General features: G+C 32.6%; 3 protein-coding genes across 3 annotated transcripts; all 3 read left to right on the forward strand.

The window, feature by feature from the left end:
* The first annotated feature begins 2,874 nt into the window (after positions 1–2,874).
* On the forward strand, positions 2,875–3,365 carry LOC141652009 (mini zinc finger protein 2-like). Its single transcript, XM_074459681.1, has one exon. The coding sequence runs from the start codon at positions 3,083–3,085 to the stop codon at positions 3,338–3,340; it is 258 nt and encodes an 85-aa protein (XP_074315782.1). The 5' UTR covers positions 2,875–3,082; the 3' UTR covers positions 3,341–3,365.
* A 10,273-nt stretch (positions 3,366–13,638) lies between these two features.
* LOC141652707 (putative arabinosyltransferase ARAD1) lies at positions 13,639–17,028 on the forward strand. The gene is made up of 3 exons (XM_074460297.1): positions 13,639–13,997; positions 14,288–15,770; positions 16,194–17,028. Exons 2-3 carry the CDS (start codon positions 14,883–14,885, stop codon positions 16,689–16,691), a joined length of 1,386 nt encoding a protein of 461 aa, XP_074316398.1. The 5' UTR covers positions 13,639–13,997; positions 14,288–14,882; the 3' UTR covers positions 16,692–17,028.
* A 6,622-nt stretch (positions 17,029–23,650) lies between these two features.
* LOC141652708 (protein RKD1-like) lies at positions 23,651–25,081 on the forward strand. The gene is made up of 2 exons (XM_074460298.1): positions 23,651–24,069; positions 24,624–25,081. Exons 1-2 carry the CDS (start codon positions 23,656–23,658, stop codon positions 24,903–24,905), a joined length of 696 nt encoding a protein of 231 aa, XP_074316399.1. The 5' UTR covers positions 23,651–23,655; the 3' UTR covers positions 24,906–25,081.
* Positions 25,082–25,566: the final 485 nt, after the last annotated feature.

Below are 25,566 nucleotides of genomic sequence, written 5' to 3' on the forward strand. Positions count from 1 at the left end.
TCACGTACAAAGTAGCATAAATATCAAATTAGGCCTAACGATATAAAGAACAAATTATTAAAAAAAAAAAAAGAAAAAAAAAGGGGGCGGAGTCTTTGTGGAATGAAGTAATGAACAGTTTTTACACAAAAAAAAAAAAAAAGTAATGAACAATTACCAGCTAAGTACCAAATTTATAATTAAACGAAAAAGAAGAAAATTGAAGACAAATTGCATAGCTGATAATCGAGGATCAAGGAATATCAATGGAGAATAATTCGTGAGATGTGTACAACCTTTTTTTTTTTTACCTTGCTAGGGTTTGGATGTGGAGGGATGGAGTTAGAATCATGGGGTGAGACTTGGGTATGAGATTTCAAGGGGTTGAAATGGATTTAGAACCTAAATATGAATGTATAAGCGTACTACACACGTCAAGGTTTGTATTGAATTTTATCAGCAAAGCTTATAAATTCAGTGGCCAAAACTGAAGGTCCGGCTCCGTTGCCTGTGGTCGCCCGAAATAGTAGACACCCCTGTGCTATTATAAATCTACTTTTATCGTTTACCAAATAGGGTCATAATATGGAATAAAGGCCGTCGTTGTAAGTTGAACAATCATGGCCTCAAATGAGATTTTGTAATTACGAAATCAATAATTGTTTCAACTTGCAAAAATGTAATCTACATCTAAATAAGGAAGGAAAAATCTAAATCTTAATATAAAGAGTAAAAGAATCTTTGCAATCATACATCAAATTCAGTCCGAATTCGCCAGCTGATTTTCAGACGCACTTGATGTCAATTCTGAAGATGCCTACGGTCTCTTTTTTTGGTAACTACTTGGGTGTTCCAATTGATATTCCTCGGAAAAAATCAGAACCCTTTCTTCCTTTAATTGACAAGTTTACTACTCGCATCGCTTCGTGGACATGTTTGCATCCCGATTCCGATCAAGCAAACTTGTTATTATTTCCTCTATCTGCTGGCCTCTTTAAACCATATTCTCTCATGCGTTCCTATACCGCATGGTGTTTGTAGAAAGATTGATGCTACGATTGCGCGTTACGGTGGAGGAGTGATTGGAACAAGAAGACGATTCACTGGCTTCGTCGTGATATGTTACATGCTCCCAAGCCATATGGCGGTCTTGGTATTAAAAATACTTTTGTGCTGGGACAGGATTTACTCCTTAAAAAATTCTGGCGCATAACTTCTCAACCAAATACCTTACTTGCAAAGTTCTGGATGACTAAATACCAGAAGGATCTGCCTATTCCGAAGTCCAGGTCTTTGGTTTCAAATGTTTCTTACGCATGGTCGGGTATTTATCGTGCTGTGAATTTAACCAAAGATGCTGTCTGTTGGAAAATTGGAAGTGGTAAGTTGAGTCGATGGGTTAATGGTGAGCTACCTACACTTAATTCACAGTGTCCTGACCCACCGCCACCTTTATCATCCTTTATTTTGCCATCTGGGGATTGGAATCCAATAATGCTCTTCCGTTATTTTTCGACAAAAACAGCTAAGGCAATCATTGTTATGGAACCTCCCGATCCTGAGATTGATGATTTTATTTATTGGAAATTTACGGAAGATGGTTCTTATTCTGCCAAGTCCGGTTACTGTTTCCTCTGGGCACAAACTTCGTCTGCTTCCTTTGCTCGATCTAGTACACCATGTTTTCCTTGGCATATTATCTGGAGAAAGACACTGTCACGAAAGTTGTCACTGCTTCTTTGGCGAATGGCTTACAATATTTTGCCAACGAATGCGAATTTGCTTTCACGCGGTTTGAATGTGGGACAAGACTGTCACTTCTGTCATAATTTGGTTGAGTCGATAGACCATTTATTTAGATCCTGTTTGATAACACAACACTTATGGAGATCTTCCTGGCTTGGTATCAATTCCATGGCGAATCCGCTTACTCCTTTTAGCACATGGACTGCGGACTTATTATCTTATCTTTCACATCATTCTTATAGCCAGACCAAGGCTTACGGCTTGATTTACTTTTGTTCTTTACTCCGTGCAATTTGGTCCTCGCGAAATTTGGTTGTATTTCAAAATCATCCTGTTGATCCTGGATTTATATATCGTCTCACTGACGAACTGGTAAGTTCTTGTGCTCACTTGCAATTGGCTAGATCATCATTCACGACTCCTGCTGTGTGTTTTCCTCCTACTATTGTCACAGGTACCACTTCATGTCAATCTGGATGTCGTTGGATAACCGTTTCTACACATTGTCATCGTGCTTCACCATTTTTCACTTGTTCGTTTTTGGATTCTGCTTTGGGCCGCTCCTTTTCACTCAACATCCGAGCGGGAACCTCAATTGATGCGTCTGCAAGAGCCCTCCTTCTGGCTATGCGTTATGCTCAAAGCACAGATTACAGCAACGTTGGCTTTCGAGTTACATGTCGAAAACTATCCTCCGTTCTGGCAAACTTACTGCCAATACCAATTACTGTGCGGAACTCTGTTTTTCAGATCCGTACACTGTTTGTTCTTCATCGTTTATGGTCTGTAAGCCTTGCAACAGGCTAAACTTTCTTGTATCTTGCTTATATTTCAATATGAAAGTTTATTGTTGTCAAAAAAAAAAAAATCGAAATAGCCGACTCTCGAAAAATAGGTGGTTATGAGGTGGAATTCATTGGCTACTACAGGTTACAACCATTAGTGGATATCTGTCCTTATTCTAAGGATCTCCATGAATTAGACAATGGGTTGTTGACACGGCCCATCTTGATTTCTCTTTATAGTGCTATCTTGGGCCCACTTCATTTTTGTACCCATTTGTAAACCTTTTATACTCCACTTTCCTATAAATATATTAGGGTTAGGGTTTCCTTCCAAAAAATTTCCCTTAAAACTAAGGTACCTTTCTCTTCTTTGATACTTTTCTTATCAAAACTTAGCTTATCAAGTGTGTAACTTCCTTTTCTTATTCATTTATATTGCTTTTATTTATTTTAAGTTAATAATTAAAGGTCGACTCAGACCCATTTAGTATTCTGATAAAAAAAGGCTCCCGCAACTTGCTGGGTTACATAACTATTAAGTTACTTACTAAAAAGACGAAAATATAAATATCATGAAGAAGAGGCAAGTGGTGGTTAGGAGTCAAGGGAAGAGAACAAGCTATAATTCCCCGGTCATTCGATATGGAGAATGTCAAAAGAATCATGCTGCAAGTATAGGTGGGTATGCTGTGGATGGTTGTAGAGAGTTCATGGCAAGCGGAGCCGAAGGAACAAGCAATGCCCTTATATGTGCAGCTTGTAGCTGCCATAGGAATTTTCATAGAAAGGAGCCCGAAACCGAGGTAGTTTGTGAGAGTTCTTCTTCTTAATTTATTTCATTATAGATGGATTTTATGTAAGGTGTATAAATTCATAGGAAATTTGTGGGATTGATTTATTTTGCCTTATAGTGTAAGATTTGTGATCAAAAGATTTGAAATCAAAGTTACATTTTGTTTTATATAGAATCTACATAGTATAAAAGCCAAGTTTTTTGGAGATTTGTGATTGGCTGCTGATTTTAGGAGTAAAAAAGTAATTTTATAATGTGGGGCCTACCCATGATCTTAACAACAATTAATTACAATTTTCAACAAATTCTCTACAAGTGTTCGGGTAATTTATTTAATTCATTATTACTACATTTCAATTTAATTCAATGTCAATTCTCTAACTTAATTTCAGTTCATATTTTTTTTATTTAATTGCCGATAAAATAATATTATCTCTTATTGTATTCATACAAGGTTAGTATATGATAGTTTAAAATCGACCTGTGCATTTTTTTGCACGGGAGTAAAACTAGTTTCTTATTCAAGACGGGTATATCGTCTTGCATGATTTCCATTGTCTATATATGCATGTGGGTTTGATCAAATTGAGATGTTGTATAAATGGCAGGAATTTAATTGAATCTTTTTTTCAGGTTTTTTCTTATGTGATCATTTTATGTTTAAGATAATGTTATTTTTTTAGATCTCCATGCTATGAATTTTTGAATTAAAAACAACAATTATTAGTTGAACCTTCTACATATAAGTTCAAATTAATAATTGATTCAAGGGATTCAATGCCAACATTTCCAACTTGTTTATAGTATACTATGCAATAATATAAACATAATAAAACTAATATTGTTGGAAAAAAGAAACAAACAAAAGCAAACTCCAAGATAAGGTATGTAAAAGTGTGTGTCTTTAGTTGTCTTTGAGGTGTTTTGCCTATTGATCTTATGCTAGTTTGTCCTTTGGTCTTCTTTAATCATCCATATATATAATTTCCCATCAAATAATATACTAAAAGAAGTGTATGTTAGGTTGTGTAAAGGGAGCCACAAGAATTAGTATGACGCAGATGAGATTTGAACCCAAGTTATGAATACCACTACTTATGACTGTATCAGTGAAGCTGCTAATATATGCCAATTAGGCGAGTATTAGATTGTTTGAACACACTTTCAACACTAGTGTTAAGTACAACAATTAAGTACAATTTGATTTTTGAGATATATATTAAGTACAATAAAAATTAGTAAAATTTATTTCGAAACTCGCTAGTTGATCTAAAGCAAGGCAATTTACATACTTATCAAAGAATAAATTCCAATCAAATCAAATAATCGAACAATTACATTATTAAAGTGTCGAATCGAGATTAATTAGTTAATGTCATGGTCATATGTCAATGTTTATTTGAATTTGCCACGGGTGGGGTTTACTTATCTCCACATGCCCTAGTCGTTAAAGTGGCGTATCAACTAATTAATCAAACTATTTGTTTAAATCTTTTGAAAGTTTTCATGAAGATGCTTCTCGAAAGAAGAATAATATGAAACCAAAGTAACATGAAATTTCGTCAAACTTGCACTCTTTTAGGGACAATTTGTAGAAATCAAGACATTAGTTAAGCTCACACTGCGCTAGGTGGACTTCATGATCATAGAATTTCTCATCTTATTGCCATCGGATCAATAGCTACACTTTTATTTTGTATACTCCCTCTGAAATGGTCATTTGTTTATTTCTGGTTCTGATGTAAAGACCAAGAAAAGAAAAGAGAGTCAATTATTGGATGACAAGTGAAAAAAATTGAGTGAGAAGGATCAATTTACCCATCAAAGACATTCCCAAAATAGAAACATAAAACACACCCCCAAAACGGAAAAGGTAAACAAATGTCCGGACGGAAAGAGTATATAGCTAAAAATCACTATTTTTGTTTGTGTTAAGAGGTTTATTTTCAGTAGATGGATTATACATCTGATGTATTACCACCAATTCTATAGTTTTTGAGCATTAGGATAAAATTTTTGAGTTTTGTTTTAAAATTTTTGAGTTTTACTATAAAGTTTTTGAGTTTATTCACTTGAACATTAAGCTCTAAAAAATTACAATAAAACTCAAAAACATTACATATAAGTTAAGTAAAATTTGAGTTTTGACGGAAAAAAATTAAAATTTAACTTATAAATTTTAATAAGCTCAAAAAAAAACTACATATGCTCAAAAACAAATAAAGTTTGAGGTAATAAGCTCAAAAAATATACATATATGCTCAAAAATAAAAAAGTTGGAGGTAATACCTCCGATGTATGTTCCTTTTTCTCGTTTATTTTCAATGTAGATTTTACTAGGATCATCTGAAAAGAGTATGTTATTGTCTCAAGTTATGCGGAAGAGTAATCTTTTACGAGACCAACTTATCAATCGTATGTAAGAACTTGACATAGCTCGACTCGACCTTGTGAACATTTCTTACAAGACATTAAGGTTGACCTATATATAATTGGTTGTATAGATCGGGTTCAAAGAGGGTTGGCTGACCAATTGGTTGTGATATGTCACAAGTTACTTTTCTTCATAAATAAGATTAACTGTAATTCGATCCCATATATTTTCAATTAAAATTGATTGCTTAACGCGGTTCTTCTCACGTGGTGGCCGGTGGAAGATGGGAAATAATCTGAAATAAGGTACAGTGTGATCTGTAATGTTGCAAACTCTTGAGATTTCATGTCAATTTTATTGAAATGGTTAGTAGTAGTTGGTAACAAATGTAGTTGTCTAACTTCTTATCAAAAATTACAAGACCCTACAAAGGTCTCGTCGATGTTTGCCATATGAATTGTGCTAGTAGATGCTAGTGTTTCTACTACGAAACCTACTCATGACATTTTGTAGTCATTCTTTGACAAATTTGATTGGATGATTAATTGATTGACATATATGTTGCACTTAATCAAAGATTCTTGATAACAAATCTCTTTATTTAGCAATTGAGAGTAGTAAAGTACCAAAGCAAATCTCCACCCTTCTTGAATTCGTAGTACTAACAGTAACATAGTAATGATTTAGGTTAACGATTTTTCTAATATATATCCTTAGAGCACACATTAATAACCTACATATGTTAAAATTAACAAGATACGGAGTATTCCTTTAAATATGGTAAAATAAGTTTATAGTTAAATAACCAAGTGTTGTGAGTGCAGTGGAGCGCGGGTCACCCTCAAAGCATGAAATGGCATGAATTGCGAGGTCCCGGGTTCGACTCCCTGCATGAGCAGTATGCGGTTATTGCACAGGGACCTTTGAGGTTTGTTAAAAGAGAGTGCCGACTTACCGTGCTGCCGCCTATTTCTCGGGGTTTGGTCTCTCAAAGGTGTATTGCCCTAGGCTGCTAACGAGAGATGTTCCTCGTTATAAAAAAAAGTCTCTTTATACCAAAAGGACAAGATGGGACGTCATATATCATAGGACTGGCCAATAAAAAAAGCCTAAATTTAAGACATTGGTATATTAAGTTTTTTATTTTATTTTGATCGCTTCAAACCTCATATACCGAAGAAAACTTACATAATTAAATATGCAAGTTATCAATTTAAAATACGAGTATTAGATTATTTAAATAACGATATTATAATATACGAGACTACGAGTATTTCTTAATTTATTTTGTTGGGCCTAATATTGTTGGGCTACTCTTGCACTTAATTTATTATTTTTGTGTTTTTGTTTATATGAAACCACAAATAAAAGATACACAGGGTATAACAGCATTATAATGCATTAAGCCCACATTTCCAAGACCAAAAATAACAGCCCAACTCATAGATGTAACGTATATGGTCTCTTGCTTTGCGTGAAAATCAGAATGAATGGGTAGGCGAAGACTCGATAGGAAATTTCGACTTGCCCGACCTGTTCTTTCTGGGTTAAGACGAAAAATCTTAACTCGTGACATGTTCGTCTCGAGCCCGAAATAATCCGTTAATTTAGGGTATAATTAATTAAGTTGCACTTGTATTAAAGTACCAATATTATCAATTTATTACATATGCTTATCATTTACATAGATGACTCATTTTTATTTGATATCATAAATATAATGAATCATAGCATTTCATATAAATTGAACGGTAAAAACAGTGGATGCAATATAATCAGCTACCCGAAATTTTCAAATATTAACCTAGGCAGTACTTCATTTCAGATAGGTATCTCATTGTAAAAAACTGTCTGATCGTCCTAGTCCCGAGTTTATAAAGTCACTGTAAAAAACTGAATCCCCTTGATTAGGATATTTCATTCATACGATATATATAGCTAATTACAAGTGTGAACGGTATACAAGATATACGATATCCTAGCCTAGAATACAGGAGTATAATATCAAATATAGACTAACTAATATTTACTGACTAATAGTCACGATTATTCTTATTCTAAATTGCGGAAAGACGATCATTTTGAAAAAAAAAAAAGTTACATTTTGTGAACCAGTGATCGAAAGTTATAGTCGGTCAAAGTTGTTTGAACGAATAAACTTTGACTAATAGTACCAATGGTCTAACTGTCTAAGATATTAGAAAAACGCGATTTTTTTTTGAAATTGAAGATCTTGTAAAGACGATCAACCTAGGTAAAAGGATCTGAACTTTATGATATCGTAACTAAGAGATATAACCCGTCAATTTAAAATTTAAAAAAAAAAAAAAAAAAAAAAAAAAAGGTATTTGAAGAAAAAATGCAAAATTTCGTATAAAAAATTGCATATTTGAAGAATTGGTCAAAAAATACTTGTATATACACCGTATTATTTTAGCTTCATGTACGCGGCACGTCCTGTACAAATGTGCAATAGACCTCCACGTGATTTCAGCAAGAGCAGCATGAATGAATGCATGATATCATCAATTTTGTCAGCTTCCTCTGACCAACCTAATCACTACCAATGTACGGAGTACTGTAGAATACATGTTTTTTTTATTTTGGTCTTCTATTCATTCATACTTCTATACCTCAACGAATAACGACTAGTATTGACAGAGGTTAAGTACAATTAAGACAAAGTTTAGCTCATGACTCCCAACAATAATCTAAATAAATAGATTGTTATTTAGTCATGTCTATCTTAAGAATGATTAATTTGTAATACATTATAGGACCATATTGACATATTGTTGTGCCCTATAATATAAGTGGTATAAATGTTATCACTGATACCTAATCGATAACAAACCTGAATGGCTTTTTTAGGTCCAATTCCATATATTTTGGTTGACAGACAAAATCAATTATAATAATCATATTGTATAATATAGGTTGTTAACTAATTCTATATATGGAGTACATGTTACTCGATAGATTGTAGCCGGAAAATGTGACAAACATATAGAATACCATACGAAATACTCCCTCCTATTCATTCATTTTGTCCCTCTTTCCTTATCGAAGCTAGTCGGATTTTTGTCCCTCTTTCCTTTTTTGGTAACTTTTGTGTGGTCCAAATTTAATTACATGTGGGGTAGAGTGGAATAAAGTGTTTTGTGTGGTCCAAAATCATTTTCTTAATTCTTGTGCAAAATAGAAGGGGGACAAAATGAATGAATAGGAGGAAGTATAAATTATCATTAAACTTATGTATTTTCTAGAATACCATATAAATCAATACTATATATTAATTCTAGAAACCAAAGGACTTCAATGTAATTAAAGAAAGTTATACAAATTAATTATACTATATAGTTTTAATTCACTAGCACCATGTGATGGACCCGATTAAGGGATCTCAATGCAAATATTATATAGTTGAGGTTAAAATTAAATTGTATAGAAGTTTGGTAATTTTCCTAAACATTTGTAAGACACTAAAACATGGTCAATTTCCTTAAAATAAAATAATCAATTAAGATGATCAATTTTCTTAAAATAAAATAATCAGTATAGAATACTAATTATTTATAGAATACTAGAAGATGATCAATTTCCTTAAAAAAATAATAAATTAGTATAAACATGTAGACTTATGGTATCAATTATTATCATCATGAAATTATATTTTAAATTTTAAATCTATGCAATTATATTAAACTTTATAGTTTATTAAATGTATAGAGATGTTAATTATTTAACATACAAAAATATAATATTAGTATTTTATAAATAATCCAAGTTAGATTCCATAATATATAATATTGCATAATTCCTTCGATTTGATTTAATGCATATATGTAATATATTTATACAAATATATAATCCTCTTAAAATTGCATGCCTACAAAGTAAAAGTAATTTCATCAGTAAAGAAAAAAATTGTAGTAACATTGGATATAGTTATATGATAGTAATCACTAATTTGAATAGTAAAAGTAACAATATTATCAGTGAGATTAGTGAAAGTGGTAAAAACAACAACGAGAGTAGTGAAATAATCAATATTAATGCGGCAATAGAGAAAGTAACAATAATTACGGCGGGAGTAGTGAAATTATCAATTTTAATGCGACAGTAGTGACAGTAACAATAATTACGGCGGAAGTAGTGAAAGTAACAATGATTACAGGCAAGTAGTGAAATGTTATTACTATTATTTCATTAATGAGAGTAAAATATTAATATCGGGAGTAGTGAATTCGTCTCAAAATTTATTTCATCGTAATTTTAGGATATGTCATAGAAAAATATATTAATAATAAATTTATAAATTATGCAACTTTAAAATATTTTATTTAATAAAAAAAAATATTTAATGGTAAGTAGATGTAGCCCGGGCGAAGCCGGGCACCAATACTAGTTAACATTAAATTTCCGTATTTTTTAGACGATTAGAAATTTAGAAAGAACAATACTCTCACGAGTCTCATAAAACGAGTCTTGCAACTGTCATACTCCAATAACATTCACATTCCCCTAAACAAACCTTGATTTCAGGCTAACTTTTAAAATTAAAACGGTACACTCGTTTTTCATAATGCACGGACAAGTTATTGCCATAACAGAAACACGATATGCCAATTGCCAAAGTTATGTTGAAAAGTCCTCTAATTTTAATTTTGTGATTTCTGTGATTATGTCCTAGTTAAGATTAAATGGACTCATTCTTATTACTAACATTTTTCTTTTGGTGACCGACACATTCTTATACATTAGACACAGAACTACGCGTATTATACTCAAGAGCGGTGTTAGTGATTATATGTGTATACATTGATTTGTTTTCAAATGGTAGAACCATTGCTAAACCTTGCTTATTCTACATTATCACTTTACCCACTGATTAGACCAGGTGGATAGCATTACAACTCAATGAATTGTTGAAATCCTGACTTTCTCACACTACTATCATTTAATACCATTAAAACTGGGTTAGTGATAAATACAACCCATTGGATTGTATTTAAGAAATTAAAAGAGAAAATAAATTCTTGATATATGCATTAATTATATTGGTTAATGTGTAATTTAGTTCTTAATTCTTAAATTAATACCCAAATTAGAAGGTATTTAATGTTTAAATACAACCCATTGAAATGGGTTGTATTTAGCATTACCCTTAAAACTGTTAATGTTACATCTGAAATTATTTTAAAAGATGTTCTATTTGTCCCAACTTTCAAGTTACCCCCAACAATATATGTTTACCTAGTTTAGTTACTTATAAAAGTGTATTTATTTCTAAATATATCTTTTATAAAGTGCTCAAGTTTATTTTTGTTCACTTATTTTAGTAAACTTTTTGTTTGATTCTTCATCGATCTAAGGGTCGCACTAATATGTTATTGTCTATAATTATTATTGTGCACGACTATTTTATTAGTATGAGCATAAGCACTCGTCTATTAATAGCAATAAACAAATAAATGATTACATAATCAATAAAATAATTGTTAAAACAATTTTTTTTATAATTTATAACTTTTTCCCAAAACACCCTCAAGAAAAAAAAAATTAACTGAAAACAGATGTATCCATGTTAAACTAGTTTTAAACCCGTGCAGAAAATGCACGGGTCGTAATTAATAACATGCGTTATTAATTTATCATTGTATATAAGAGTACTTAAATGAGTATGATTATCTTTGACTTTGTTTATTGACATCGCAAAACAAACAGTAATGAGAATATATTCAAGTAAAATATAAGTATATGTATATAAAATGAATTTTAAATTCATGGTCAATTAAATTGATTAAAAGTATCTAGTGAATATAACATGATTTTAATACATTTAAACTGATATAAAGAACAAAGAAAAATCTTATATGGAGGGCCGACGGGAGTGAAAATAACTATATATTATCTCGACATGTTAAAATAAATGTACATCTATATAACTCCTACAATATTTAGACCAACAATCCTAATGTGCCTAAATTGTAATTGGGCCGACATTCTGAGTTCTTTAAATGCACATACGACTAAAATATGAGTCCAAAACTATTATTCCCTCCGGTTGGATCATTTGTTATCTGTTTTTATTTTAAGTATATTATTCATTCGTTATCTATTTCCATATTCAGGTAAATAACTTTTCACAAAATGATAAATATGCCCCTTACACAAATTATAGAATAATATGACATCATATAGTAAAACGGTCTATTTTTGTTAGAAAACTTTTATTTAATGCTAATAAATAATTTGTATTTTTAGACAATAAAATCGTCTTATCGGGCAAAACCGCTTCACAAAAACTACCATATCCCATATTATTCACTACATCGTACGCCATATTATTCACTACTACGTACTCCGTAAGTCCGTATTACCTACCTATAAATTCTGATTTTGACATATAAACGGATAAACCCACCAAAACTTAAAAGTTAAACAAATTAGAGTACTCGACAAATTATACATAGCCAAAAATGTGTTTTAAGTAATTAACTCTACCGAGCCACCTCCTCACTCATTTTACACCCCCCCCCCGGTCCCATTTCATGTGACTCTCTAACCTTATCTTAAAATTCTGCCGCACTCCTCATCAGTCACCTCTTATATTTTTAAGCTCCTTTAAACCAATCTTTGTTCATCATCATCTTTCTCCCTTTTGTGATCCTACCCATTCTCAAGTGTCACCCTCACACTTTTCACCTCTTATTCCAATCTTTATCGGGTCTCCATCTTAACAGAAAAAACAAAGATAATTTCCCTCTAGTTTTCTGCCTCATCGACAATTTACATTAATATACATACTCTTTAATCTTTAATGCCTTTTAGATTCGAATTTAATAAATTTAATTTAATGTCAATATTGGAGTTAATTGAAGAGTGTAAGTAGAAAAAAATTCATGTAAGTATAATCCAAAAATTATACTATCTGAGTTCTTTTATTCGTTTGGTCCATTTCAAAGTGCATATTTTTTTTTCGATTTTTAAAATTTTGTCAATATGTTTTGTTTATGTTTCTTTAGTATATTTTAGTATATTCATTAAGGTGTTTTGTTTATGTTTCTTTTAAAGGATTATTCGTAAATAGTTTTTTTAATTTTTTTTTTTGCTTTTTTTCTCCGAAAATCTTCACTTCTACATTAATTGTTACTCGCATTTTTTTTCATTTTAAAAGATTTATCAATATTTTTTTTTCCGAAAACCTTCAAATCTACAGTTTTTAAAAGATTCAATAGTATAATTATAATTATTATGGTGATTTAATTTTTTTAAATAGGTCGATAAATGTATTCCCAATGATTAAGATTTATTTCCGCAAAATAATTATACACATAATATTTTTAGATAGCAGGTATTTTTTTTATTAAGATATTATTTTTTAAGGAATTTATATTTATTTACTATACTCCATACTTTTTTTTTAAACATCATTTTTTTTAACATGAAATTATTTTTCTTTTAATTTTTTTTTATGCAACATGTGAGTATGTGACTTATTGAAATTAAAGTCAAGAAGATTATTTAAAGTGGGTTGGAGAGTGATAACTGGTTTACAATTATTATCACTAATTATTGAATTTGAGTAATTAAGAATTGACAATTGAATAATCATAATAGGAGTAGAAATATATTAGAGAGTAGAGAGGGTAATTAAATGAGAAGTAAAACATGGGGGGACCCATACAAAGCCAATTTTCTGAATTTTATCGACAAATCAAAAACCTTTAAAAAACCCGGCTTTTATACTATGTAGATTGTTAAGTAAGACTAATGGCTAGGAGCTCTAATTGTTTTTTATTGTGTAAATAGAATTAGAAGGGCAAGTGATGTTGACAAAATTTTAACTCAAGTCATAAACAATATCGGTCATAACTTTATCAATTGAGTTAATTAATATCTCCTCAATGTCCTAATTATAAAGTTTATATATTACTCGTGCCTGGTGGTATAATATTGATATTGATATCATAAATTCTGAAGAGAGATAGTCTCTCGTTAATGTGAGTGAGAGACCTCTCTCATAAGATTTACTCCTAACTCTTTTTTTTTTTACTTAGTTTTTAGGAATTTATTAGTTCTCTTTCATTAATAATATAGTGAGAGACGACCTCTCAAAAGACTTATTCTGATAATTTGATAATGTATAATCTTTGTATATTTTCCAACATTCGTACTTTTCTCTGATGTCAGAAGACTTTAACTTGTACAGTAGTCGTATTATATTGACATTTCCCCACACATTTTATTACACTTTCTCAAAGGGTTGCCATTAAAATCATCATATTGAAAAGCTCTGAAACCAGCTGTTCTTCCTGTAAGTTCTCATCGACCCACTCCATTAAATTTAATTTCTTAATAACCCTTTTCGTTTCATCTGTTAATTTTCCATTATTTAATCTGAAAATATTTATTTCCTTCGTGAATGTTTAGAGAATTAGAGAGTATATATAATTATTTTTATTTTACTATTATTCTGAGATGTTAGATTTAAAACCATAAATTAGTCTTACAATAAATATAATTAAATTGAACCTGTATGGAAAAAATTATAATTATTAAGCTGGATATTTAGTTTATTTATTGTTTTTCCATATATTTATGCAGGTAAACTTGCAGATTTTATGTTGTTGTGGGAATTAAAGCTTGTGTCTGAGTCCAAATTCCAACCCGTTTTCACAAATAATAAAACCCGACTAATGGAAATCCAAATTCCAACATAATATACACCTTTCAAAGTGTTTAAAGGAGATTGTGTATTGTATCAAAAAAAAATTGATGAGGTTTTTGTAACTTGAGGTAGGTGAGGGTTTGTTGGCTGTAAAATATGTTCTAATGATTTAAAGATTGAATTTTGAATGAGTCGTCGCGATTTTGATAATCTAAGTCAAGATCACTTACCATAAATTGTACAAATTTGAGATTTTTTAGAATTTGTATTATGTGATAGATTGGCCCTCTAGTCACATAAATCCTAATAAATTTAGTGTTTTTCTTAGCTAAGAGCTATGTGATGCCTGGTGGTTCGGAGAAATTATTACTCCCTCGTTTCAGTCATTTGTTTGCCTTTGATTAAAATACTCTACACGAATAAAAAATGGAAAACAAATGAACGGAGTAAAGGGAGTACTTAGTTATGTAGTTATGATTGATATCTTGAAACCTTGGGAGTAAATAAACTGTATATGCAAAGCAAATAGCTATGTCAGGGAAGACCTTGCGATCTTCAAGGTTTTTTCTGAGCATAATCGGGTTTTTGATGATGCTCGTGGTACTGTCATCATTCTTTCTTTTTCATTCAGTCATTAACCCGTTTGAAGATTCCTCGGTTTTTGAGTTCATTGGTGTTGTTGATGAACATGTCTATATTAAACCCGAGGATGATGTTGATTCCTCGGTTTTTGAGTTTAAGGAAAACACAGTAAAAAATCATGCCTCTTGTGATGAAACTAAAGCTCTCCTTAAAGTATATATGTATGATTTGTCTCCTGAATTTCACTTCGGTTTGTTGGATTGGAAGCCTGACTCAAATGAAATATGGCCTGATGTTAGTAATCCTAGTCAAGTCCCACGGTATCGCGGGGGGTTGAATTTGCAACATAGTGTAGAATATTGGCTCACTCTTGATCTTCTGTCATCTAACATTAAGGAAATAGTTAGACCTTGTTCTGTTTTTAGAGTGAAAAATCCAAGTGAGGCCGATGTTATTTTTGTACCCTTCTTTGCATCTGTAAGTTACAATCGACATTCCAAGGTTGACGACACAGAAAAATTCAGTCTTGATAGAAAAATACAGAAACGGCTGGTCAACTTCTTGACCAGGCGTCCAGAGTGGCGGAAGTCTAGAGGGAAGGACCATGTCATTGTGGCACATCATCCGAATAGCTTGTTGTATGCGAGAAGTAAGTTGGGTTCTGCCCGGTTTGTCCTTGCTGATTTTGGGAGGTATGAGAGGAAGACTGCCAATATAGAAAAGGATGTCATTGCTCCTTACAAACATGTTGTCAGTAGTATCAGCAATAACATCTCGGCCCCTTTTGATTCCCGGCCTACATTGATTTATTTCCAAGGAGCAATATTTCGGAAGGATGTGAGTAATCTCAACTCTGTCACTCTTTATTCCCGCTAATCTTCTTTGTCATGATATATTTATGTTTAATTTTGTTGGACATTATGTACTAAGGTTTTCTGATGTGTACTAAGGTTTTCTGATGTAATGAGGTGAGTTGAGGTATGATGTTGCATTAGTATTTGATAAATCGAGTTTTTGCAGAAAACCAGAGAGAATTATATCGAACTGTTATAGAATCTGATACAAAGTTAGATGTTTTACTTGATTCAGGACTTCTAATATACTGATGCGATTTGTATTTTTGGATGTAATTAAGCAAAATGGCTCGCTAAACCGTGTGACTCACATGTTGTGAAGTAGTTATTTTTTCGTTGAAATTTTACTGAAGTTATGTTCTAACACACCGGTAAATTTGAGTAACTTGCTCTGATTTTTTAATAGGGAGGAGCAGTTCGCCAAGAACTATATTATCTGCTCAAAGACGAGAATGACGTTCACTTTACATTTGGAAGCGCACAAAAGAGCGGAGTACGGGAAGCAAGCCAAGGAATGGGATCTTCCAAATTTTGTTTAAACATTGCTGGAGACACCCCATCTTCAAACCGTCTTTTTGATGCCATTGTTAGCCATTGTGTCCCTGTAATTATAAGTGACGACATTGAGCTTCCATACGAGGACATACTGAACTATTCCGATTTCAGCGTGTTTGTACGGGCCACTGATGCTGTGAAGGAAGGATTCTTGCTGAATCTTCTTCGGGGAATCCAAAAGGATGAGTGGACTAAGATGTGGGAGAGGCTTAAAGAAGTTGCCCATCATTTCGAGTATCAGTACCCGTCTAAGCCAGGTGATGCTGTCGATATGATTTGGCAAGCATTAGCTCGGAAACAATCTGCTGTGAACATGAATCGTACTGAGAGAGTATATCGAACGCCTTAAATGTTCTCCACTCGTCTTCTGGTAAGTCGTTTCATTGAGTGCATATAGATAAATCTGGATCAGAGTCAATGTTATTGCTATGGATGGTGTACATAATGCTTTTTAATGCTCAACCTTTAAAAACATAGGAGTTTTAACACTTGGAAGTCTTGAACCCCTAGGAATTTTCCGTGTTCATTGTGTACATGTTCTCACAATGAGCGTAACCCTTTTATCGTCAACTGTAACCATTTCTATTTGTTCCTTGCATATTCCTAAGTCCGAAAGATGTAATGAAATTGACCTAACGGAGAACTAGTAATGGGAAGCACAGTTAGAAATGGTGTTCAAACCTCTAGATCCGTTAGCATGCGAAAATAAAATAGCAGAAATCAAAATAAGCCATAGTGACTTTAGAACAATTACTTTATTATATCGCATATTTTTTATTTTGAGATAATTAATCTAATTCAGTCCGTCTAACGAACATTTAGACGTACTCCGTATATGAAATAATTCCTCAAGAGACTACTAAAGTTAAAAGCTTGGTGACTAGTGAGCAACATGCCCTGATCCCGGGGGAGACGGCCCCTCGTTGAGTTTACGTTCTCTTCCCTTAAAACCTTGATTTTCTTTTTGTTGAACTACGGTTTTGTCATGTCCTGATCCCGGGGGTGACGGCCCTTCGCTGAGTTTACGTTCTCTTCCCTTTAATCCCTGATTTTCTTCTTGTTGAACTACGGTTTTGTCATGTCCTGATCCCGGGGGAGACGGTCCTTCGCTGAGTTTGCGTTCTATTCCCTTTAAACCCAACTTTCTTGACTCTCCGGTTATTGTGGAAGAGGTCAAGAGAAGAACTAAAAAAATTGTCAAACAGGTTTGAGTTTTGAAGGCCATATTCAAGTTAAAAGGTTTTGGTACAAAATTAGATGCTTGGAATGTGAGATTAATGGACTAGGTTAAAAAAACTTGTTCTGTTTTGTTTTGTTTTATATGATGCATTCATGCATTAATTATGGTAATAATCAATCCTTCTGATTCTCCTCCTATTGAAAAACTGATTTTTAGAATCTGTCGAAAATATGTTAAGATATCGACATAATATAACTGGACACGATATAGTATATTATATATTGTGAAATATTCTAGACTTAGGTTAATAGAATTACTTCTCTATATAGACTCGAGTCTATACCATATACCTATCTAACTATATTATGTCGATATCTTGACTTATCTCATCAAATGATTTATTTGCCTTATTGTACAAATCGCAATATTGTGCCAAGTCTTCTTTAAGATAGTAATAGAGTACATGTTTTTCATAATGACCGTAACTGCGTAACCTTTTTATCATAAACTGTAACCAGTTTGTTTTATTCGGTATTAATTCATAACTTAGTGAGAGACGGACTCTTAAAGCCCGATCAGTAACTTAAATCATTCCTTACATACCCCAAAAGTCCGAAAGATGTAATGAAATTTACTTAACGGAGTACTAGTAAGAAGAAACATAATTAATTGATTGATATTGTTCAAACCTTTAGTACCGTTGCACGCAAATATAAATAGCTGAAATCAGAATTAGCCAAAGTGACTTTGGATCAATTACTTTATTATATCGCATATTTATTTGTTTGAAATAGTTAAAACTACAAGGTCAGTCCCATGAATGTGAAACTATTCCTCAAGAGAGACTACTAAAGTAAAAAGCTAGGTGACTCGTGAGCAACATGCCCGTCTCCGGGAGGAGATGGGCCCTCGTTGAGTTTACGTCCTTTCCCCTTTAGCCCTTCATTTTCATGTTGTTGAACAACGGTTCCGTAGACATGTCCGTCTCCAGGGGGAGATGGCCCCTCGTTGAGTTTGCGTTTGCTGTTGTAGACATGTCCGTCTCCAGGGGGAGACGTCCCCTCGTTGAGTTTACGTTCTATGTTGTAAACATGCCCGTCTCCAGGGGGAGAAGGCCCCTTGTTGAGTTTGCGTTCTCTGTTGTAGACATGCCCGTCGGAGACGACCCCTCATTGAGTTTGCGTTCTCTGTTGTAGACATGCCCATCTCCAGGGGGAGATGGCCCCTCGTTGAGTTTACGTTCTATGTTGTAAACATGCCCGTCTCCGGGGGGAGATGGCCCCTCGTTGAGTTTACGTTCAATGTTGTAAACATGTCCGTCTCCGGGGGGAGACGGCCCCTCGTTGAGTTTGCGTTCTCTGTTGTAGACATGCCCGTCTCCAGGGGGAGAGGGCCCCTCGTTGAGTTTACGTTCTCCATTGAAGACATGCCCGTCTCCAGGGAGAAGGCCCCTCGTTGAGTTTGCGTTCTCTGTTGTAGACATGTCCGTCTCCAGGGGGCGACGACCCCTCGTTGAGTTTACGTTCACCGTTGTAGACATGCCCGTCTCTAGGGGGTAACAGCCCCTCGTTGAGTTTACGTTCTCTTCCCTTTAAACTTTCATTTTCACACATCTTTCTTGAGTCTCCTCTAATTATGCAAGAGGTCATGAAAAGAAATAAAAAAATTGTACAACATGTTTGATTTTGGAAGGCCATTTTGTTAAGATTATAGAAGAAGGAGGAATTCATAAATGATAATTGTATTATTGAATGATGTGATTTGATGACAATACCTAGACGATATATATAATAGATGACGATACTGTAAACTCTAGAGAGGTAGCCGACCCTAATGGGCCCAATATCCTAATACCCTCCCGCAATCGTAAAGGCAGTACGTAGTACGAACTTTACGATTGGAGAATTACAATAAAATTATAATTAATAAAGAAAACATCTTTATTTTCGGGACAAGAAAATCAAAATCTTCATCTCTTCTCCATCTTCATTAATTTCTTCGCAAGGTTGGTAAGATAAACGAGTATTAAGACTCGCTAGAAATTTCTTCGAACAAGAACGTTAAGTTTTTCGGACTTGTCGAAAATGAGTTAATTTGCAGGAACCCTAATCGAACCTGACAAATATCAATAGAACGGAAATTATCCGTTAATTTCAAAATTTAGAGAACGTTGATATTTTCGAACTCCAAATATATCAATTTAAATACCACCTTGAAAAAGAGAATTTAAATCAAATTTCAAAAGAAAAGGAAGAGATTGCTTCTTTCTTCTTTTTTTTTTTTTTTCTAAATATTTTGGCAAAAGAAGTCCGTGGGAATATGACAAATTTCTATCAACCGAAAACATCCGTTTGAATGTTGGAACGGCAAGAAATAAATAGCACCTTCATTGATAACTTCAATGGTGTTATCAAATTGCCATTACACCATCATTGGACATTTGGACGAATAAATTTCTACCTATTTTTCTTTTTCTTTTTTTTTTTTTTTTTAGAAATTGATAATGAAAATCCCGCCGGTGAGCGCCATATAATTTCGCCCACCGGCAGAAAGCGGAAGCAATTTTAGAGTCCTCAAGAAAGAGGCTCTGATACCATGTTAAGATTATAGAAGAAGGAGGAATTCATAAATGATAATTGTATTATTGAATGATGTGATTTGATGACAATACCTAGACGATATATATAATAGATGACGATACTGTAAACCCTAGAGAGGTAGCCGGCCCTAATGAGCCCAATATCCTAATACCCTCCCGCAATCGTAAAGGCAGTACGTAGTACGAACTTTACGATTGGAGAATTACAATAAAATTATAATTAATAAAGAAAACATCTTTATTTTCGGGACAAGAAAATCAAAATCTTCATCTCTTCTCCATCTTCATTAATTTCTTCGCAAGGTTGGTAAGATAAACGAGTATTAAGACTCGCTAGAAATTTCTTCGAACAAGAACGTTAAGTTTTTCGGACTTGTCGAAAATGAGTTAATTTGCAGGAACCCTAATCGAACCTGACAAATATCAATAGAACGGAAATTATCCGTTAATTTCAAAATTTAGAGAACGTTGATCTTTTCGAACTCCAAATATATCAATTTAAATACCACCTTGAAAAAGAGAATTTAAATCAAATTTCAAAAGAAAAGGAAGAGATTGCTTCTTTCTTCTTTTTTTTTTTTTTCTAAATATTTTGGCAAAAGAAGTCCGTGGGAATATGACAAATTTCTATCAACCGAAAACATCCGTTTGAATGTTGGAACGGCAAGAAATAAATAGCACCTTCATTGATAACTTCAATGGTGTTATCAAATTGCCATTACACCATCATTGGACATTTGGACGAATAAATTTCTACCTATTTTTCTTTTTCTTTTTTTTTTTTTTAGAAATTGATAATGAAAATCCCGCCGGTGAGCGCCATATAATTTCGCCCACCGGCAGAAAGCGGAAGCAATTTTAGAGTCCTCAAGAAAGAGGCTCTGATACCATGTTAAGATTATAGAAGAAGGAGGAATTCATAAATGATAATTGTATTATTGAATGATGTGATTTGATGACAATACCTAGACGATATATATAATAGATGACGATACTGTAAACCCTAGAGAGGTAGCCGGCCCTAATGGGCCCAATATCCTAATACATTTTCAAGTTGAAGAAGGTTTAGTAGAAAATGAGTGATGCTTAAAATGTAGCATGTTGTGTTTCTTTTTATATGATCCATCAGTCACACATTCATAGTGTGAATTCTCTAATATCATGATCATAAAGATCTCAATCTAATGGAGATTCATGATCATATAGTGATTTTTCTATAATCTAATACAGATTCATGATCATAGTGATTTTTCTATGATTCATGATCATAGTGATTATTCCCATTTGTTTTTTTTCCACTTTTCTTTTTCTAATTTGAGTGTGTCACCACTCATGGACGATTCTAAAGGATGATTCATGTCAGTCGACCCCAATCATTTGGGACTAAGGCTCTGATGTTGTTGTTGTATGGCAGATTCATGACACAAATTCATATTGAGTACCAATCCAAATAGAATTGCGAATATATCAAGGTGTATTGCATTCTTCTTGGAGTTAAGTTTTAATAGATCGCTATTTTCCGATCTAAATTAGACCAAATTACGTATTTAGGTTAATTGCCCCCACCTTAACTTCAATAATTTATTTTTTCTATAATCAAACCCGACTTTTGTAACCAATTTATTTCTCTATTATCTTAAAACCGTGACACTATATTGTGATAGTAAGTCCGCCTTGCACATTCCTAGCAACCCGTTTTTTCAGGAATGTGCCAAAGTAAAATGAGATCCATTGTTATTTTGCTGTCTAGTGTCTTGGGCTTGGTTTATTCCAACCATATATAGAGAGTAAATCTCTTATAAAACGGTTTTACATTATCATATTGTAAAATTATATAACGAAAGAATTTAATGCTCTTATTATGGAAAGTGGTGATTGGTAGAAATTATTTTAGTTGAGGGTTTTTAGGTAAATAATGACTTGGTTTTACAATAATGTTTATGTAAAACGATTTTATATAAGAATTATTGTTTACTATATACGGTGTATAAAAGAAACCATGATGCTAATATTAAGATAACTAATTGGATTACATTAATTTATAGAACTCCCTCCGTCTCAATCGTTTGTTAACCTTTTATATTTTTAATTAATACACACGACTACGGCTATGAATGATCAATACACTACTACGTACTCGCATAAGATATGACTAAATTTACAGTCCAATGAATATAGTACATATATACATAATAGTAGTAATCAAGTTCCATAATGAAGAATTAATTAATGTAAGGTAAATAAAATCATATGCCGTCACCTAAATTTAATGATAGACGCCTTTCTATATTCCTTCTTCATTTAATTTTTGTAAATTATTGTTTGTATATATATAATTATCTAAAAAATTACTCTTATTTATACAGACTTTTCAGAATCATATACTTTTACGCATCAAATTTTCACATTTTTACCCCTCTCCGATTTATGTGGAATCAAAAACATTTACATTGTTGGTCAGTGCCTAATGATGATGAAGAACCCTCCATTCAACCTCATTATCAATCTTTTAATTTCAATTTCAAGTATTTTTTTTATTCTCTATTCTTATTACTATATATTTTAGTAGAATCGATCTAGTTTACGTGTTGGCATCGTATAATATACGCTATTCTCATGTCATATACTCGTAACAAATTACTATACATAACTATGTTATAGTTGTATTAGTCATGAGTTTTTTTTCCATTTTATTATTCTGAATTTGTTTAAGACCGTCTCACCAAAGTTTTTGTTGTATGGCTAGTAGATTTCTTCTTTGCATGAGAATATCTAGTTCATTGATATTATTTGTTGTATTGCTAGTAGATTTCTTCTTTGCATGAGAATATCTAGTTCATTGATATTATTTGAAATGTTACATTTAATTATTTAGTGCATTTTTTAATTATATGTAGTGGATACAATACTCCATTTGAGTGGCAAAATGAGCAACTTCCTTTACACAATGTGGATCCAATTCCTTTGATGGAGTGCTTCCCTACTTATGCTTCAACTCCATTGTGTTCATCACTTGATCTTGTTCCAACCTTCTCAATTCCATATGTTTATCAAGGTAACATATAATTAACTTTCTTTTGATTATGTATCATAATGCAATTGTTCAATTTGTCAAAAATTGAATTTTAAAATAATTAGGCCATCATTTTTTTTAGTTCATTTTAGTTCCAAATATTACGGGCGTAGCCAGAAACGAAATTTAGTTCGTTTTACAGTTTAGTATCTTTACTAAGACTGCATCTTTAGAATCATTCTCTGGTAGCAGAAATTAATAATTTTTTGAGATTTGGGATAACAGTGCTACCCATTGATATTATGTAGGCATGTAACTATGCAAGTATGTAACTCCCCAAATGGTTCCAATCCAATGAATTGTTCTAAGTTACGAAATATTGGACCAAAAGTTTTACTAATGGTTAAGACGAAAATATCGTGTATGTAGTTATATTCAATTTTAAAATTCAAATCCTGCTTCATTGATTTGGCAATTTGCCTGATTTTTTTTTTTAAAATATCCATGCAGATAATAAAAACATGTACGAAGGATATGGAATTGGCTATGAAGAATTAAGCGATTTGGACCAATTAGAGAAAGCACCACCATCACTATTGTGCTATGATGATCTCAAAAGAGAGGATTTTATGGATGATATCAAGAAGATTAAGAGTGATTTATCCTTCGAGCAAAACGGAACAATAATTAATAACAACAACGATAACAATAACAGTAACAATAACGACGAAAATATCAATAACAATAATAATATCGTCGTTAAAGCATTGTCTAAGGAGATAATTAGCCAGTATTTTTACATGCCAATTACAAAAGCAGCAAAAGAGCTGAACGTTGGATTAACATTGCTCAAGAAAAGGTGTAGAGAACTCGGCATTCAAAGATGGCCTCATCGGAAACTGATGAGTTTGCAAACATTAATTAAAAACGTTCAGGTAATTATTATTTGGGAAATCATGTTTATTTATTGGTATTGTTTTAATTAAATTATGATTATGATCGTTAATATTATTAAATTTCAGTTACATGCATTGTTCTACATAAAGTACACTGAACAACAAATTAATGCCACTAAAAACTTGATATTATAATTTTGAGAAAATTTTGAATATTATCCGTTTATCGAAATATTTATTCTTTAAAATTTTTTAATTTTCTTCGTTTTTAATGACTTACAATATATTTGATCGGTTGAAGTTGGCTTTTGAGTTTGATTTTAGATAATTAAACGAGTTTTTGAAATCTCAACTAAAACTATATGTTCTAATCTAAACATTCAGTTCCGCCATTTTTAAACGTAAATACACGTTCTAACCAAACATCCAGGTCCACTTCAGTTTCTTGTCTATACCCATTAAAATCTTTTTATTTTCATGCATAATTTAGAGTCGTTGGATGACATCAAAATATGATGTGAACTGTTGAGAGGAAATTGACTTCTTTTAGGAAATGGAGAGAATCTTGACTCGTATGATTTGTATGCATGCAGGAATTGGGCAAGGAAGGAGGGGATGAAAATGGAGAAAAGCTAAAAGAGGCAATAGAAATACTAGAGCAAGAAAAGAAATTAATGGAGGAAATTCCTGATTTACAACTTGAAACTAGAACCAAAAGACTAAGGCAAGCTTGTTTCAAGGCTAATTACAAGAGGAGAAAGCTTATTAACAACTTGAATTCTGACCTAATTTCTCAAACTTCAAGGATTAGTGAAGCAGATCAATATTTAGATGGAGAAACAAGCATCATGGAGGATCAATATTCTTACTACTAGAAGCCATTATTTATCGACCATCAAAATCGGTCAGGAAGCTTGAAAAAGGGTCGGAAAACCAACTTTCCGACCTATTGTTATTTAGAGTTGCCTAGGGCTCTTTTTTAAGTTTATCTATGTGTTGTCTTGAACAATTTTGGGTTCGACATCTGAAAATGTCTTATTTTCGGGTTTCAGTGGATTATTAAGCAAATTTAAGCATTGGGAATGATTGATTTAATTCCCTAAGAAGGTATTATGGAGAATATCTTTCTCTACTTACATTGATTGATCTCGAAACCGTCCTTAGGATGATTAGCTACTAATCAAATTACAGACAATAGTAAAAGGGAAGACGGGAGGGATGATAATTTATAAAGTCGACTGACCGTCATTAATCGGTAATGATTGGCTGACTAGAGTTTGACATTACTGTTGTGTGACGGTGGTGGTCAGTTGATCCCTTAAGATCACACCTAAATGACAATTCCCTTAATGGATAAATTGATTAATTGTATGACGATACGAGGTAATCAATTCCTTAAAAGTGAACAATTTACTTGTGAGAGAGAATATAAATATCTTATTGTAATGAGATTATATAAGATTCATTTTAAGTAATAAAATGCTTTATTACTAAAATAACATATTGTTTGAGAAACAATTGAGATAAGAATGAATG

The sequence above is a fragment of the Silene latifolia genome, chromosome 4 (genome assembly GCF_048544455.1).
Source record: "Silene latifolia isolate original U9 population chromosome 4, ASM4854445v1, whole genome shotgun sequence".
Lineage (NCBI taxonomy): Eukaryota > Viridiplantae > Streptophyta > Magnoliopsida > Caryophyllales > Caryophyllaceae > Silene > Silene latifolia.